The sequence below is a fragment of the Hemitrygon akajei genome, chromosome 20, assembly GCF_048418815.1.
Source record: "Hemitrygon akajei chromosome 20, sHemAka1.3, whole genome shotgun sequence".
Classification (NCBI taxonomy): Eukaryota; Metazoa; Chordata; class Chondrichthyes; order Myliobatiformes; family Dasyatidae; genus Hemitrygon; species Hemitrygon akajei.
The window spans coordinates 70,668,862-70,688,471 of record NC_133143.1 but is presented as its reverse complement, the minus strand read 5'-3'; the positions used below and the strand labels follow the sequence as shown (position 1 = coordinate 70,688,471).

The 19,610-nt window shown below is 40.3% G+C and overlaps 1 protein-coding gene across 1 annotated transcript in view; it reads right to left on the bottom strand.

Annotated features, from left to right (window-relative positions):
• Nucleotides 1–1,201: 1,201 nt before the first annotated feature.
• Nucleotides 1,202–19,610, bottom strand: part of cdk6 (cyclin dependent kinase 6) — a 107,960-nt gene continuing 89,551 nt past the window's right edge. Inside the window, exons 6-8 of the mRNA XM_073024576.1 lie at nt 13,923–13,973; nt 9,074–9,209; nt 1,202–8,297 (exon numbers count right to left, since the gene is read on the bottom strand). Of these exons, the coding sequence (XP_072880677.1) occupies nt 8,151–8,297; nt 9,074–9,209; nt 13,923–13,973 (334 nt within the window). The 3' untranslated portion in view covers nt 1,202–8,150. The remainder of the gene's footprint in view (nt 8,298–9,073; nt 9,210–13,922; nt 13,974–19,610) is intronic.

The following is a 19,610-nucleotide window of genomic DNA, read 5'->3' as shown; positions in this document are numbered from 1 at the left end:
CCCTTTCTATGGTTTCCACAACCTTCCTATAGTGAGGTGACCAGAACTGAGCTCAGTACTCCAAGTGGGGTCTGACCAGAATCCTGGTACTGTATATACCAGACCCCACTATTATATTCTGTCTTCAAATTTGACCTACTGAAATGAACCACTTCACACTTATCTGGGTTGAACTCCATCTGCCACTTCTCAGCCCAGTTCTGCATCCTATCAATGTCACGCTGCAACCTCTGACAACCCTCCAGACTATCCACAACACCCCCAACTTGTCACCAGCAAACTTACCAACCCACCCTCCTACTTCCTCATCCATGTCATTTATAAAAATCACCAAGAACAGGGGTCCCGGAACAGCTCCCTGCATAACAGCACTGGTCACCGTCCTCCATGCAAAATACAAACCATCCTCAACCACCCTTTGCCTCCTGTGGCCAAGCCAATTATGGATCCATAAAGTAGGGTCTCCTTGGATCCCATGTCTCATGGTTTCTGAACGAGCCTCGCATTGTGAACTTTATCAAATGCCTTATAGAATCCATATACACTTATGTTCTAACCTATTCAACCTGCCCCTTAATTCAAGCTGCAAGAAGAGGAAATCTGCAGATGCTGGAAATGCAAGCAATAATTTTTTTCCATAGATGCCGCTCGGCCTGCTTTTTGTGTGTTGTCCTTAACGCAAGTCCTTTTTTGAGATGTATGCTTAACTTTCATAATTTTCCAGGTGGGCTTAACATATTTCTTAGCATTTGCTGCAGCTTCAATGCACCTCCCTTTTAGTGAGGCAAACTGGCTTCAAGTAGCCCTTATTCATGTAACTTGCCCCTGGAAAGGCATGGTAGTGAAGAGCAAGTTATCCGAACTGTCAGCATTCATAGACCAGAATATAAAAGCAACAACGTAATGCTGGGGCTTTCTTGGGTAGTGGTGAGACTGAACTTGTTTTGGGCCCCTTGTCTAATAAGGGATGTGCTGGCATCGGAGAGGAATGTTCCAGGGAATGAAAGGAGTGTTTGATAGCTCTGCGTCTGTACTAAATGAAGCTTATAAGAGGGTGGTCTTATTCATGTGCTGAAGTAGATATTTCAGAATGGGAGTTCTGGGGAGAAGGCAGGAAAATGGGGATAAGAAGGATAATAAATGAGCTGTGATAGAATGGTGAAAGCCTCCAGCAAATTCAAGAACACACATTTACACAGAATTTTACATACTACAGATGTATTTATTTCCAAAATGTAAAGACATTGTGGCTAAGAACAGTTCAAGCTAAAATAAAACACAAAATGCAGACAGTAAAACTCCACCTAACATGAGCAACACCAGCATTGGTGAAATCTTGCCAATGTGTTCCCTAGTTTAACAGTAGACCCTGGCAAGGCATAACATTAGCAGCCAACATGAATCATGAATGCTCTACGTAGAAAGCAATGACAACTAATTATTATAAATATGAAAACATTTTAATCTAAAAAATTTTTGGCATCAAACTAAGGCAACCAAACCAGTCATACAGGTACCTACACCTATAAATATTACTAGATGCAAAATAAAATTTAAAGAGGCTAACTGTTGCAATTTAATTTAAATTGTATGGTGGAAATGTGTTCATACACAGGTATGGACATTAAAACACAATTGATTAAAAAAGTCACATAAAATAGGACAAGACTTCACAAGCGTACATGATCTGAGTTGGAGAAGCACGCAGGAATTCGTTTGGGCATGAACCAAGACAACATCTCATTAGTTCACCCTAAGAAACTTTCTCCTGTCTGTGAAGTTTCTTCACACTGACCAGAGATTTTTTGAAAATGCCAGTACGGGATGAGGACAGCAGTAGTTACCATCCCATCAGAAATGTGGCCTTTCAGCCCATAAACTATCTTGAACTACTTACAAAACACGAGCAGCTTCTCCACCAAGCAGCAAAGAGCCAACTTTCTACTTTATTTTCACCTTTATAATTTGCTTCTATGCTGGTACACTTAAGGGATTATTGATTATTACATACACAGTTATCGTTGTGTTGGTTTTTTGTGGTTCTATTGTGTTTCTTCGTTTTGTAGCTGTCTGAGCAAGGTTGTATAACTATCCATACTTTGATAATAATTGTACTGTGACCTTTCAACATGGTTGATGGTTCTCTTCAGTCCATTGTCTTTCAGAAAAAATCTGTTGTAATTGACTAATGGTAGACAGAAGATCCTTATCCTGCAGGATTAAGTTAGCAATGAAATTCATGATTAATGTGGAAATCTTACAGGGATATGTAGATGAGGTATCCACAGAAAAATGTGTCATACATTAAAGCAGGTCAAATACACATGTAAAATCTGAAGTGCAGTAATTTTGGTCGGGTTAACCAACCCCAGATTACCTTTAAGATTTAGCACGTCACAGAACATTTCAGCTTTAATGCTCAAATTGTATCACTACAACATGCATGAAATAAGGGGTGAAACAAAATATTTGCAGGCTTATAAATTTAAAAAATAAGCAAGCTGTCAAGGTAAGTCACTAAGGGAAATCCACAGTAAGGCACACAAAATGCTGGAGGAACACAGCAGGTCAGGCAGTATCTTCAGAGAGGAATAAACGGATGAAATTTCGGCCGAGGCCCTTCGGCATGAGCAGGTATCCACGTGATGAGGGGTCACAACTCTGACAGGTCGTTCCCCTCCATAAATGGTGCCTGATCTACTGGGTGCCTCCAGGTGCATGTGTGTGCATGTTACATCCTGAAGATGTGAATGTGTTTGTGAAGTTTTTAACAGAGTGATCAATTTGAGCCCGAGGTAAACTATATGTTACGGCATATTACAACAAATCAATTTGTCACTAAAACAGTAATGTATAAAAAGTATAAACTGCCATCGTAGGTTTAACTAGAACTCTTGTTGCAACCTTATGTTATCTATGCGAATGACACGAAGGCTGCTCTGCACGATATGTACTTCGCAACACTCTAGCAGTTGTACAATAAACACACGGCGGGCTTCATCTTTTCTAACTAACCAGATACCATTCAAACAGCAAATTGTCAAAGCATTCCTTGACTTCAGGTAACATACCATTGTAAACTGTTAAACTGATTTTTCTTAGCAAAGCCTCTTATGATCACAAATATAAAGGTTTGAATAAATATATGGAACAAAATTATTTAAATAAGAACTTGCTTTAAAACTGCTCTCTATCCAATGGAGAGGTAAAGCATTACACTAACCACTATGATACCATGCAGTCCCACAAAAATTATTTAACTAATCTAACAGCTGTAAATGGGTGCAGTTTGGCATTAATTCTGACAGCAATCAGTGCGATTATAGTACATAAATAGCCCATTTTATGGCAGGGTTGGCTTTGGACTGTTGGGAGAACCAGCAGTTCATTTTTAGTGTGCATGGGCAGTAACAACTCTACACACATGGGTTTGCCACACTGGAAACCTTGAGGAAAGCACAAAATGCTGGCGGAACTCAGCAGGCCAGGCAGCATCCACAGAGGGGTATAAACAGTCGACATTTTGGGCCAACAACCACCCCACCCCCCCCCACCATAGGGGTACATGAAGGGTCCCAACTCTAAACATTGACTGTTTATTCCTCCCCATTATCAGTCCTGTTGCCTGACTTGCTGAGCAAATGCACAGCAGCTTATACAATAACATATGGTTGTTCTTATGGTCCACTGACCAAGAGGAGAATGGACATAGCAAGAACAGGGGGAAGGAAGAGGCACTTTCATCTTTCTCTAAAAAAAATTTGAATTTAAAATAATACATAGCAGTCTGGAGAATAGATTAAAGAAAGAAAGGCATTTAAACACAGTGATATTGCCCTAGATCTGGTGTAGTTTTGATTGAAAATCTAAACTCTATGTTTACTGGCACGAGATGATGAGCTACACATGGCTGTGCATATCTCTTTAAATGCTTGCACCAAGTCTAAGCAGCTTTTGTTGGTAATGTGATGATTTTGGTAAGCAGAATTCTAGCAAATTTCCTGCTTTTCCAATCCAGGGACACAGATTCTAACTGAAGGCCTCACACCATGACTGAAATGTTTCAACTATTCTTACAGCACCATTGAATCATCTGGTAAAATTATTTGAAGGCTTGATTTATTAATCATGAGAGTAGCACACAATGCAACACTTCCAATTCAAACTCTTGTCAAACTCAACTTTCTGTCCTTAATCCTTTTTTGCAGCCCACTTTAAACACTCAGAAACAGAAACACACAGAGCTGTGATGCGTTACGGTTCAGATCACAACTTGGCTCACTTCTACAAGCTCAATTAAACAGTAATATTCAATAGTTTAATTGACTTCCAGTTTTGTACCGTACAAAATCTAGACCTGGATATAATCAAACAACTTCAAACACCCAATTGCATAATTTAAAATATTCTTCCTTTGGTAACGTTGAATTAAAAAATGTTAACCATTCTCCTTTTTTTAGTAAATTGAGTTTGCATTATTTATCAGTTTCTGTCTGCCAGGTTCTGCCATTGTCATTAACAATCCTCATTTACATCTTCCCCAGATGCCTTGAACTCGTTGATTCCTGTTAATGCTTAAGAACTTAATTCTCATTTCCACACAAATGGATCTCAAGGTAGTCCTTGCGCGCATTCATAACAAATTTTCAGTTCTCACACAATTTCTGCACCTTTCCAGTTCATACACTTTGTTTTGTTTAAATGTTTTCTTCTCTCACATTCGTCCTTTGTAATGAATGGTGTGTGCAGCTGCATATCATGCTTCTAAAGTTTGATCATTAACTGCGTTTTCCTCTTATTCTAAGATTTAACTGACAAGGAAAACAATTCTTATTATTTTAACCAAGTGGGTCCTTAGCTGTGAGATAAACAATGAACAGATCTAACTAATTTTTCTGACTCTTGTTTCTAGAATAAATTGGCTTTCATATATATACTGCTCCTTGCCTTAACATTTTGGAAATATCACCTATTGGACAGAGGGATAAAAAACAAAACAACAGCTTTACACTTCAGTTTCACACTTACATTAATCTTAAGAAATTAACATCAATGTTTCAGAGAAGTGGTGATGGGTGAAGTGCAGCTTGGAGAATCACCAAGGAGGGTTTTGCACAACATGGAAATATCAAACTTAACAAGCCTTAGAAATAGTAGTTTCAACTTGCATTTTGTTGCATTATTCCCAATTCAAAGTAAGTTTGTATAGTCGTAAAGTTTTAAAATAAAGAGCACACTACTGTTAATTAAACAAACGATCGTTTATTATCTGCTTTCTCTTTTTGTTGAGCTCTCTGTCTCTTCACTTTTGGTAGCTGCTAGAGATACCAAAATGTGGTGATCATTTTGTTTTAAATCAAATTAAGTCCAAAATATGAAGTTTTTTAAACTAATTATCTACCTCAGCCTGAGGGCCGTCTTGAAATATTTTTTAAAATTCTCTAAAACAAAAGTTCCCAACCTGGGGTCCATGGACCCTTGCTAAATAGTTTTGGACCATGGCATTAAAACCTGTAGGGAGCCCCGGTTGAATTGGAAACAATAGACATTGTTTACAAACGGCATGTCCAAAAGTTTAGGACATTAATACTTTTAGAAGACAGGTGTATTTTGTGGAACATGTTTACATATTGGTGAATGGTTTTCAGTTGTATGTATATTTTATATGTGTGTGTGTGTATATACACACACACACGTCAGAAAGATGAGATGTACTTCATCGACACTGAACTTCATCCTAAATCTATTCCACTCAATATCACATCTGCTATGTCATCTGTCACTAAACCACCATAACTAATCATACAATGTGATAACAAATTGCATTACCATATATCAGTCTGGTGTTTGCAATGAAAAAGTGTGTGATTTTATAGTTCACCATTATAATGGAGGAAAATACCTCTGACATTTCTGGCATAGGCACATGTACAATGAAATGAGGAAATTCTGAATTAGCTGTCAGTGATCCGCTGTTTCTGTAAAGGGTCTAATTGGTATAATTCACAGAAATCAGAAAATCAGTGTAATTGTCAGACATTTCCCAACTACTGACACCTGAACAAAAAACTCTGAGCAGCAGGGTCATTAAACATGCCATAAAAATGCCTGTTTTTTCTGTGGATCAAAAGTGTATTTTCTCTAGATTGTCACTCCCCTCCCAGTTAATTATTTTAAAATTTCATACTTTCAAAAATAATAAAAAAGACATTTTCTTTCTAAAAAGTTTATTTCAGATATTTCAGTTTCTAAATTATCTAAGTGTTAACATCACCGTTGGTGTGATGGCCTGATCACATTACTGGTGTTTGAATGGTAGAGACCCCTACAAGAAGGTACCTGGCTGTACTGCCACTGGGCAGTGTAAAATTCTGACCACAGAGGGTGTCATCTTTCAAAGAAAGCTCCATTTCACAGCTGACCACAACATTTGAGCCAATCTCACCAACAATCAATTATGTAAACTGCAGAGTTTCAAGGGTAATAAATGCAAATTAATTATATACACCATTTCACTTCCACATAGTTTATAACTCCACCAGAGGCTGTCCCAAGCCTGGCTGGAGAGAAAAGTTGGGCATGGGGCTAGCAACCCCATTCCACAAAAACCTAAAGACCAAAAGAGTTAGGGTTCTAAAGATCTCATCCTTGGAAGAAGAACGTTTGATGGGCTATACTGTCAAAGTCTGAAAGACTGGCCCAGGACTCTATCGACAGCCCAACTGAAGCCATCCATCAGCGATAATAGTAAAGTCTGTCTTCAAAAAAATAGATATTTGTTACAACTTGAGACCAACAATATCCTAATCTGAAACCTAATCCTAATGCTGGAGATACAGAATAAACCCAGTAATGCTGGAAGTATGTGGAAGATCAGACAATCGTAGGGACAGAAACAGATTTAATCTTTCAAGCTCATACCGGTGATATCAAACTGTATTCCCCTTTTCATAGATGCTGACTGGTCTCCAGAGTACTTCCAGCATCTTCATTTTTGCAATTTGCTTTCATTCCAGATATATACATAAAAATGGAAGAACGCAAATCTGCGACAAACAAACAGTGATGCCACTTAACAATTACTCAATAAGTTTACAGCTTCAGTTGGAAGATGCACATCTAGTATCCAGTTTTCCACAAGCAAACACTATATGCCGGCAGAGTAAACTGGGCAAAAACACTCATACATTTACAGACAAATTTTTATTTCTTCAAGGTTTTTATATGAAGGTGGTGAATATCAAGCCTGTTTCAAGTTCAAAAACTTCATGAACTAATTGGGTCATCTTCAACCTTCTACACTTGATCACCTGGTGCTACAAGTGTTATAACTTCCTAACAATGGGCATTTAATGTTTTGCAAGCACGAGACAGGAGTGTTACAATGCTCTAAATTTTACAGAGCATCTTCCATACATGAGCTGTCTCACTTTGCAAAGAAATATTTTGATATGTGTTAAGATTTTGATAACTCCAGGGAGTTAAATTTTTGTTAGCAGATCTCTCTCTTCTGTTAACACAATTATTTCAAAAATACCATTAATAAGCAACAATAGCAGAAAAGTAGTCCTGAATTTTATAGTTTTCTGTCAAGAAAATGTGATGCATTTTTTAAAAAATAACTTCCAAAATTCTTCTTCCCAATAATGCCACAAAGCGACCTCCTTCAATGGATTTTGTGACTTCTTGCCAATTTGGTTGATATTGAAGATTCACAGTATCAGGGACCGTGGCTGAAGTTGTCCATTTTGAAGTTGTTCAAAAAACATTCGTCAGTTAGCAAACTTAACATTTTGATTTACTGATCGAAACCTGGCCTTAGCAGCTGGTACATAAGAGTTATAGCAGGTCTGGCAGTGATTGTATTTGGTGTTCCACTTCACCGTTGCAGCATTCCACATTCAGGTAACATTTGCAGCATTTAATTATGTTCAGAATTATCCACAAGTGAAGGTGGAGACATGAGGGACGGTGGCAGAAACCGCAACAGTTCTTGCATTGTTTCAAAAATACTAACGTGGGGCATTAAGTCAAGAAAGCACAAGTTAGAGACGTTTCAAAAGCAGCATATGGAGGAGATATTGCTATATCGCAAAATATTTGACTTGTCAAGTAAACCTCTCAGGAACAAAACAAAACTCTTGAGAATGCTAAGCTGTCTTCACTTCAGAAGAAGGCTGGTTAGGAGATAGAGACACGTTCTGACTCTCAGCATGTTTCTCGTGGTCCATAAAATACTGGTGGGACAGTGCATCAAAAGCAGATATTCTCTTTTCTGGATTAAAAGTTAGGAATTTCTGTAGAACAAAAACCACAGGCAACACGTTAGAAATATATCTTGATGAACACTGGCTGAAGATTTCCTTGAACTTCTGCCTCATTACAACAGTTCAATAAAACCACAGGAGCAGAAACAGGCCTTTCAGCCCATTGACTCTGCTCCACCATTCCATCATGGCTGGTTTATTATCACTTTTAATCCCATTCTCCTGCCTTCTCCCTGTAACTTTTGACACCTTGACTAATCAATACCCAATGATTTGACTTGGCCTCCACAGCGATGAATTCCAGATTCAGCAGCTTCTGGTTGCAGAAATTGCTTTGCATCTCTGTTCTGAAGGGACATGTCTATTCTGAGGCCGTGCACAAGTGTTCCAAGGAGAGACAGAAACATAAATAATGAGATACGCACAGATGAGGTGTAATAGATTATTCATGGGTATACTTTAGTTGTTAGTTGCCATTTGAAAAGCGATGAAACACAGCAGTAGTCACCCCATTCCGTTGTCACTAAGCAATTTATTTTTTTAGAGGTATAGACCCTATGGCCTAATGAGACCATACCCTTACACCCATGTGACCAATTAACCTACTGACCAGTAAATCTATAGAACAGGGGAGGAAACCGGAGCACCCAGCAGGAACTCACATGGTCACGGGCAGAAATTGCAGACAGTGACAGCCTGACGTCGTAATAGCACCTATGCTAATTGTTGTGCTACTATGATGCCCCAGTTTTGGGTCTGCCTACAAAAACTAGGTAACTTGATGAAGAATATATCTAAGGACATACCAGCAGCAGGTCTTTCCCTGGTTCACTTATCTCTGGTACTAAGTCCTGTATGGGCTGTGGTGATCTTGTAGAAAATGCATTTTTTGGCAGAGCCACATCTGTTGGCCAGTCATCCTCACTGGGAAGACCAAGTACACTGTACAAAAGAACAAAAACTGAATTGGTAATCAATTTATTGTCATCAAATAGGTTAAGTCAAAGTAAAACTATTATCAAAGCACATGTATATCACCAAATACCACCGAGATTCATTTTCTTGTGGGCATACTCAATAAATCTATTACAGAACATTAACCATTGTAGAATCAAGGAACGACAGCACCAACATGAAATTTTGGTTATAATTGATACCTGTACCCAGCTGGAAGCCCGAGAAGAGTTTCTTCATTATATACGCCGGGAAAGCACTATATTGTTTTTCAATTCTCAATAACTCAGGAACAAGATGAATTTGCAAATTAATCCATATTGAAAATGCTGATGAGCTTTGTAGTGCAGTAAATTCACTATTGTTAACTTTATAACCTTGTGTGTGTGTGTTACTCTACCAGAGATGGGGTTAGGATTAGAACTAACTGTTTTTCCTTCAAAATCCACCAAGAGCACTCTGGCTTGCCATCATCTTCACTTGAATTTAGATAGGTGCCATAATTTCAATAACTTCTTGGTTGAAAGACCAGGCAGCAGAGGCAGATACACTGGGGATTAATCGATATTTAGATAGGCACATGGTCTGAGGAAAATGGAAGGATGTGGAGATTGTGTAGACAGAAGGGATTAATTTAGTTAGTCAACACGAGTGAATCTGCAGATGCTGGAAATAAATAGAAAACAAAAAACTGAAAATGCTGGCAGAACTCAGCAGGCCAGACAGCATCTATGGGAGGAGGTAGTGACAACAATTTAATTAGTCGTTTGGTTTGGCACAACATTCTGGGCCGAAGGACGTATTTATTTTTAATATTCTTTTTATTTATTTTTATTTAGAGATACAGCACAGAACAGGTCCTTCTAGTCCAATAAGCCATGCTGGCCAGCAACACTAGCCTTAGCACAAAACAATTTATAATGGCCAATCAACCTACCAAACTGTAGACCTTTAGACTGTGGGAGCAGGAAAGCAGAGTGCCCACAAGAAATCCACATGGGTGTGGGGAGGAATGTACAAACTGTTTACAGATTGCGCTGAAATAGTGCTGTAATCACGTTACAGTAACTGCCATGCTACCATGTCTCAGGAATGGCAGGTGGTGGGCCCTGGTGCGTTTGAAATCCAAAAGTTCTTCGGAGGTCAAAACCTGTTCCTTACGATCATAGACTGTCAACAACAGCACAGTACAGGTCCATTGGCCCATGATGTTTTGCCGATCAAGAGGAAAGAAGAAGAAATGTCGAAAGAACAAAGGAAAGAACTAACTGAAAATGTAGTTTCTCACGCCAGAATAGAGATAATAGGAATTTCAAAACTGCTGGTCTTCTATACCTCTGTATTAGTTTCTTTGCTGAGAAAAATATTCCATTCATGCTTCTAATGAACAGGGAATTCTGCTACGGAAGTGAGGATTTGATCAATAGGGCCATCAGACATAGGTAAAAGTGAGAATGTAAATGATATAAATGATTTAAGAGACACTGATCTTCAAATGATTATTTTATTCAATTTCCATTTGGATTGGAGACAGCTCAAGACGTATACATTCTGTAAAGTACCAATTTGGTAATGTTCATGTAGGAAAGACTTTAATGGTTTTGTGGATTAACTAAGAGCTGATGGCAAAGACAAGGTGAATAAGGCTCTCTGGGATCTCATGCTGAGAACTGATACTGGGGAGGGTGCGGACTGAAGACTGATTATCATACTAAAAGCAGAGTGGCGTCCTTTTCAGACAGGAAAGGGGGTAGGTGGTGCAGCGCCCAAGGATCAGTGCTTGGCCTTCACTGTTTGAAGCTAATTTTATTTTATTCTTATTCAGTGACATAGTACAGATTAGGACCTTCCAGCCCTTCGAGCTGCACCATTCAGCAAATCCCGAGAGTCCAATTTAACCCTAACCTAACTGCAGAGCAATTAACCTGCCCAGTGGGTCTTTGAACTGTGGGAAGAAACCAGAGCATGTAGGCAAACTCATGCATTTCACACTGAGGACATACAGAGACTTCTTACAGGACACTGGGATCGAACTTCCAACTCCACCACCACCAAGCTGTGCACTGAACTCTACACTACTGTGGCGTAGTTCTATTAATGAAATAAAGGAAGGACCAGATTGGAACTGATTTATTATTGTGACATGCACTGAGGTTCAGATCAAATCATTACAATGCGTTTGGATTGAACAAGGGAAACAATAACAGAATGAAGTGTAACAGTTACAGAAAGTGCAGTGCACGTAGACAATAAAGTGCAAAGTCATAGTGAAGGACATTGTGAGTTCACAAGTCCATCTAAAAAACTAGACACTGTGTTAGCCTTGAACCTGGCGGTACTTGCCTTCAGGCTTTAGTATCTTCTGCCCGATGGGAGGGGGAAAGACAGAATGTCCGGGAATGGGTGGGGTTTTTGAGTAGGCTGGCTGCTTTATCGAGGCAGCGAGAACTCCCCTCCATGGAGGGGAGATGTCTGTATCGATTGTCAAGCTTTCAGACAATAAAATTGATGGAAGGATCTGCTGATGTGAAGATATTTGGATTCTGCGAGAGGATATAGATAGATAGACTGAGTGGGTGATAACTCAGTAAATGGAGTTAACTGTAAGGAAATGTGAAGTCACAGACCATAGGAGGAACAAAAAGCAAACAATTATCTTAATAAAGAGAGAGACTGCATAGACCAGGAATCCAGAGAGGAGCAGAGATATTTTGTGAACATTCCAGTGATCTGATGAGTTTGGGCCCCATGTTTAGGAAAGGGTGTGCTGGTGTCTGGGGCAGGTCAGAAGAGATTTCCTCCATAACATCCTGTGATGAGAGCACTGTCCTATCATAAGTTAAAATAATTTGATCTGTATTCTGTACAGTTCAGGAGAATGAGGCATGGTCTCTTGAGGAGAATTATATTAGGGTGGCCTGCTTCCATCAACATAGCATGCCCCCAACCAGTCTTTGAAATGTGGGAGGAAACCAGAGCACGTGAGGCAACCCACACAACTAGAAGGAGGATGTATAAACTCCTTACAGACTCAATGGAAACTGATCACCATTCCTGTAACTGATGTTGTAAGGAGTCATGGACAATATTTCCCAAGTGGAAAATTATTAACTGTTTCTTAGCTCAAATCATAAGTGACTAATAAGGAAGGAGGAAAACAGAAAGCAGCCGTAAGGAAGTTTTACTGCCTGTGGAGGGCGCTGTTACTCTGCATTACAATCAACATAAATTGCCCAATACTACTGATACAGAAGTTCAAAGTAAAACTATTGTCAAACTACGTCACCATATACTACTCTAAGATTCATTTATTGTAGGCGTTCATAGTAAATACAAAGAAACAAAAAAGTCAATGCTGTGCAAATAGAAAAAGAACAAATAAGCAATAAATATCAAGAACCTGAGATGAAAAGTCCTTGGAAGTGAGAACATTTCAATGACGGGGTGAGTGATACCCCTCCGGTAAGAGCCTGATGGTTGAGGGGTAATAACTGTTCCTGAACCTGGTGGTGAGGGTCCTGAGGTTCCTGTACCTTCTTCCTGATGGCAGCAGCAAGAAGAGAGCATGGTCTGGGGGTTGGGGGTCCCTGATGATGGATGCTCTGTGTAGATGTGCTCGGTGGTGGAGCATAGAACATGGAACATTGTGGAACTACAGCCAATTCAGATTTCTTTCCTCATTGCGATGTGTCTTGTGTTGCCCATTCAGTTTTGCCAAAGCACATGGAGTTCTGGTATTAAATAAAATCTGTGTCTTTACTGATGCTTTGCTGTACACTTGAGTACTCTGTGGTGGGTGCCGATGCTTTTTTTGCTGGGGGGGGGAGATCATTGCTCTGCTGCTGCTTACGTGTGGGAGGGGGGAGCTGGGGGGGCTGTGGGGTTCTAACATTTAAATGTCATTCATTCTTTGGGGGGCACTCTGTTTTCATGGATGGTTGTGAAGAAAAAGCATTTGTATACATTTCTCTGTCATTAAATGTACCTTTGAACCCTTTCAATTAATGCTGAATTGATTTACTGATGAAAGTTTTGAAAAGTTGTGTTCACACAACCCTGATCTGAACTTTGAACACTGACTTGAATAGTTCACAAAGAAATGTGAAAGACAGTTGAAAACCTGCCTGGGTCGATATTCATTGCTTTGCACTTGCTTTGAATGCCCATTTAAGAAAATGAATCTCAGTTTGTATATGGTGGCATATTTGTACACACACGCACGCACGTGCACAGACAGACGTGCGGAGAGGGGGAACGGAGTGCGTAAGTGCTTGTCATCAGGTGAAAGCCAATGTTGTTAAACAACTGGCATCACTAGGTGTTTACAGACTCTTTGTCCCACGATGTTGTGCTGATATTTTAACCTACTTTAAGATCAATGTAACCCTTCACTCCACCAGAACCCTCCATTTTTTTTTTATCATCCATGTGCTATCTAAGAGTTTCTTAAAAATCCCTAATGTACCTGCCTCTACCACCACCCCTGGCAGCGTGTTCCATACACCTACTGCTATCTGTGTTAAAAAAAACTGTTGAAAGCCATTTGAACAGACAACAAACAAACAAGTGTTTACTGCCAAATCTAAGCAAAGAGTATTAATAAATCAAGTATTTGCAGGTCTCAGAGTTGTAAAGTGTAATTAATGTCTTTTTAAACTATAGGTCTCCACGTAACATCAATGTAAAAGAATGAGAACTTACTCAAAGATTTTTCCTAACTGGTCAACATCGGAATTGCCACGAAAGAGAACTCTGGGGATATAGGAAATAGAGAACAAGTTGTTAGTCAATGACATGGCACTCAGTTCTCAAATGTTTTGCATTAATGTGTAAATAATATATATTTTGTGGTATAGAATATAATATATAATAATGTATCAATAAATATAGAATACAATATTAAATAATGCATTAATACAGCTGAATGAGTTTCTCCAATAATGCTGTGGTTCTGTTCTGTGACAAGGACATCAGAATGAAGTCATAGGCATGGAGGCATACAATCAGAGAAGAGGCCCTTCAGCCCATTTGGTCGCTGCCAACAAGATACCCATCTATAAGCATGTTGCATTTGCTTATGTCTGGCCCTTATTCCTGTAAAGTCACACTCAACGGTTCAGGAACAGCTTCTTCCCCTCCGTCATCAGATTTCTGAACAGATAATGAACCAGTCCATGAGAACTAGCTCACTATTTTGGCTTTTTTTTTGCTTTACCTACTTGATTCAATTTTTATTAAATATTTCTTAACTCTAATTTATTTTATGCATTACACTGCAATGGTGCCACAAAACAATCTTCCTGACACATCAGTGATATTAAATCTGACTATGATTTTGAACCTTTCCTCTCCATGTACCATTTGAAATGGTACCTGGCTCAAACAATTCCTCTGGCAGCTTGCTCCATATACTGACCACCTCCTGGGAACCCAGCCCCCAGGACCCTTCAAATCGCTCAGATCCCACCTGAACCCTATTTTAGAGAGACATGCCATTCCTGGCACAACCAGCCCACACAGCCCAATATCGTCAAACACAAATTGTCAGCAAAGTTCTGGTTGCAGGTTCTGCAGAACCTCCAAATTAAGGGAGGACGCTCCAGTCACCAGGCTCCTTGGCAACATTTTAGCAAGCACCATCATCTAGTTCAATGCAGAATGAAACACATTGAGAACAGGGTGAGGATTCTTTACACCGAAATTTTGAGCATCCATGGTGGCATCTAAGCATACGCTCCAGGATGCCACATGGTGAATTTTAATCACACACACATTCTTCATGAGGTCCTTCATGACAGACTTCTGGCTGCAACAGTAATGGCACCTCTCTCTCCCACATAGCCCTCCATATTCCATCATCCATGTCCTTAAATGTCCCTAATGAGCAGTATCAGTCTCGACCACCAGGGATTCCATGCACTCATCATATTTCATAAATTCTTCTTCTGATGTCCCCCTTATTTTGCTCCAATCACCTCAAAATCCAACCCCTTCATATTAGCTTGGGAAAAAGGAATCCGGCTGTCCACAAGATCTATGTCTCATCATCCTGTACAGCTCCTTCAAGTCAGTATGCGAATCTTGCTCTTAGCTTTAAACAAAATGTAGTATTTGGTTCACAGACTGTGCTGAGTTCAAAATCTGTATCAAATGAAAATGACACAGAACAAAGCTGGAGAAACATTCCGGAGAAAGCCGGAAAAGTCCTTTGTCAGGTTTTTTCCCCAAACCTAGGCTGGCCAGTCGAGTTATTAAGTAACAAGAAGAAATAAAAAACAAAAGGCGCAAATGATGGAAATCACTTAAAAATAAAAGAGGTTAACATTCCAGATCAAAGACATTTTATCTGAAGAATGTAAGAATTCCCACTGTTGAGCACACCTGCAAGGAGTGATGCCACAAGAAAACAGTGTCCATCATCAAGGACCCCACCTTCTCACTACTATCATTGGGACACATCTAAGCCACACCACTAGGTTACTCCTGAACTATCAGGCTTCTGAACCAGCCTGGATAACTTCACTCACCTCAACTCAGAACAGATTCCACAACCTACTGACTCACTTTCAAGGACTCTAACAATTCACGTTCTGTTTGTTTATTGAGTGATTGAATGATTGATTGCAGTTTATCTTCTTTTGCACATTGGTTGTCAGTCTTTGAATTGAATTTATTTCTTACATCCTTCATACACGAGGATTAAAAATCTTTGTTACAACTCTTATCTGAATGTATAATCTGCAATTTATAGTAATTTGTAATAAATAGCATTTACAACAGGACAGTCAATACAACATAGAAATACTGTTGCATCAGCATGAATTAATCAGTCTGAAGGCCTGGTGGAAGAAGCTGTCCCAGAGCTGGTTGGTCCTGGCTTTTATGTTGTGGTACTGTTTCCCAGATGTAGCAGCTGAAAGTCCCCAATGATCCTTCGGGCCCTTTTTACACACCTGTCTCTGTAAATGCCCTGAATAGTGTGAAGTTCACATTTACAGATGCGCTGGGCTGTCCGCACCACTCTCTGCAGAGTCCTGCGATTGAGGGAAGTACAGTTCCCGTACCAGGCAGTGATGCAGCCAGTCAGAATGCTCTTGATCATGCCCCTATAGAAAATCCTTAGGATTTGGGGACCCATACCAAACTTTTTCAACTGCCTGAGGTGAATGAAGTGTTATTGTGTCTTTTTCACCACACAGCTGGTGTGTTCAGACTACATGAGATCCTCAGTTATGTGGATGCTGAGGAACTTGAAGCTGTTCACCCTCTCAACCCCAGATCCATTGATGTCAATAGGGGTTAGCCCATCTCCATTCCTCCCGTTGTCCACAACCAGCTCCTTTGTTTTGTGACATTGTGGGAGAGGTTGTTTTCTTGACACCACTGTGTCAGGGTGAAGACTTCACTGTAGCTTGCATCGTTATGGGGTAATTCTTTGTTCTTCTGAAAATTGATCTCAGAGAAGTAATACACATACTCTGATAATAACTTTGGCTAATGTACAGGTACTGCATGTGCTGCAGAAAAACGAGGAAAACAGTGTGCAGCCTCCACAGTAATCTGCAACGGGCTGAATCACTTGTAGAAGTGCCATGCCAAAACAAGCACAGTCCCCGAGAATTCCAGGTAATATTCCCACCGATGCTGTAGGTGCTGGGATTTACTTTTGTTCAAAATCTATATTCAGGAACAGAATCAAGTCCTCCCTCACAAAGACAGGCACCATGGTTTGCTGAACTTGACCTATGGTTTAAGATTGCATTGCTGAGAATGGGCTGGGCTTAGTAATCAGATGACTTTTGATCAAAATAAATTGGAACTGCACAAGGATCTATTGTTCACCATTGATTGCTATCTCATAACTAATTGTTTACACCAGCTGGCCTTTGTAATTTCAGAATCAGAATCAGGTTTAATATCACTGGCAGATGTTGTAAGATTAGTTGTCTTTGCAGCAGCACAATGCAACAGAACTGTTTACAGTAAATACAGATATATTAAATAGTGCAAAATAGAAAAAGTAGTGAGGTTGTGTACATGGGTTCAAGTCTACTCAGAAATTGGATGGCAGAGGCTGTTCCTGAATCACTGAGTGTGTGTCTTTAGGCTTCTATACCTCCTACAATGAGAACAAAGCATGACCTGGGTGATGGGGGTCATTAATGATGGATGCTGCCTTTTCGAGGCATTGCTCCTTAAAGATGTCCTGTAAAATTAAGTCAGCTCTATCATGGGTACAAGCCTCTGTAGTATCCAAGACATTGTCAAGGAGCAGTGCCTTTGGAAGGTGGTGACCCTGCCACCATGAACATGCCCTGTCCTGCAAACACTGCCGAAGTTGACGTCCATCTGATGGCTCCTCCCCTCAACCTCATTCAGAATTGTTACTTGGCTCTAGAGATGGCCCTCTGCAAGTTGTACCCGGTTCTCTTGTACGTCCTGGGTCGCCACAGATGAACCTACTGGTTCATCCACAGCTTTTGATCTGGGAATGTACAGCATGTTCTTGTAGGTACACACTCATCCACACAGGTTTTAATGGAGTCAGGGACAGCTGTGGCGTATTCATCCAGACTGGAAAAATACAACTTCAAACCTCAAAAGAGGCACCATTCATCACCCAGGAAATGCCCTCTTCTCGTTTCTACCCATCAAGGAGGTGGTACAGGAGCCTGAAGAGCTCCTTCCCCTCTGCCATCAGATTTCAGAATGGACAATGAAACCACATACACTAGCTCATTACGTTTTTTCACTTTTAAATTACTTATTTAATTTAAATCTTTAAAAATTTAGTTTAGTTAATTTAGTTTTCTTCTTATTATGTATTGCAATGCACTGCTGCCATAGAGTAATATATTTCATAACACATGCCAGAGGTACAAGGGAGAATTCCCTGAGAAATATCAACCAATCAAAACCTATAACAAGTAGGTGCACATTTCTTCAAGCATTTTCTGATTTAACTCACACAAGACGGAATTAACAGACAAAGGTTGCAATCACGTCATTCAGTGTCAAAAATGGTATTCCGTCACTTGAATTACACAATGGTAACATCTTAGAGCCCAAAATATTAATCATTCCTCTTTGAACTGTATTATTTGATCATGGCTGACTAACAGTTTTGTTAGTCTGCCTTTAGTGTAATGAAGCTGAAAAGGGCTACCTGGGGTAACTGACTACAACAATGGATGGCATCTTATTGAGTTCAACATTGCCCCTAAAACTGTAAGTGAAACCTTGCAGAGGGATGACTGAGGAGATAACCCAACATCATATTGAATGATTGGGCAGGTTTGAGGAGCTTGTTTCTCCTCATGTTTGTGAATTTCCCTGATTGAGAAATAGAGAATGGATCCACTTAGGTTCTTGACTCCCAAGGGCTGGTGAGTGTCCCTCTTAAGAGCAGGGCACGGCAAAACGAAAACACAATTATGGATGACACAGTAGTGTCGTGTAACGTTTTACAGCACCAGCAATAGGGGTCCGGTTCCCACCGCAGTGTGTGTGTTCTCCCAATGACTATGTGGTTTCTCCAGGGTGCACCAGTTTACTCCGAGGGTCCAAAGTCATACACATTAGGGCTAGTAGTTAGCGGATTGAATTCCAGTTCTTATCAAGAGAGAGACCTTCGTTTTAGTAAGAACTGGAATTCGATTGTAAACAAGGTGGGAGAGCAGAAACCTGATTAGATGAGGACTAAACAATCAGGAGGGAGGGACTATGGGGGTATAAATACCAACAGAACAGATTGCCCATGCCCAGGCATCATCCCTGGTGGACACAGCAGAGGTGTCATCGTAATAATTGATACCTGTCCCCGGCTGGAAATCTGAGAAGAGTTGATTCATCATATACACCAGGAAAGCACTATATCCACGAGCAGGATTTAGTGGGCTCTTTCGTGATGCTACTCGCTCATTTATGACGCCTTTCCTTGATGGCGGATAGGCCGGTACTGGTGACACGATGCGCCGTTTTGACAAGCGTGTCTGCACGACCTGCTGCAGTGAGCTGTCAACTCTGGACATGCACCTACACTGAAAGGCAGATAAAGGACGGTCTTTATCACCCAGGTTTTCCCATTTGCCTCAACTTAACCACTACTATCGCCCTGGCCAGCTTTTCAGTTACGCAGGCGTGCATGGCCACACTTCTCTGTGAAATGCAAGATAACAATGTGTTTGATACGGTCAGGGAACTGGCCTGTGATAGACAGTCACAGTCACCCTGTTGTCTCACAAAGACTAGGTGTGGTGTCAAAGAAAAGCTATCTCAGACAGCTCCAGGAGCATTCTCAGAAACTCGGCAGGGAGACTGCATGGAACCTTATCTTTTGGCTTTGTCAGAGAGGTGTTTGGACAGGAATTCAGGGCCGTTCTCTTCTGG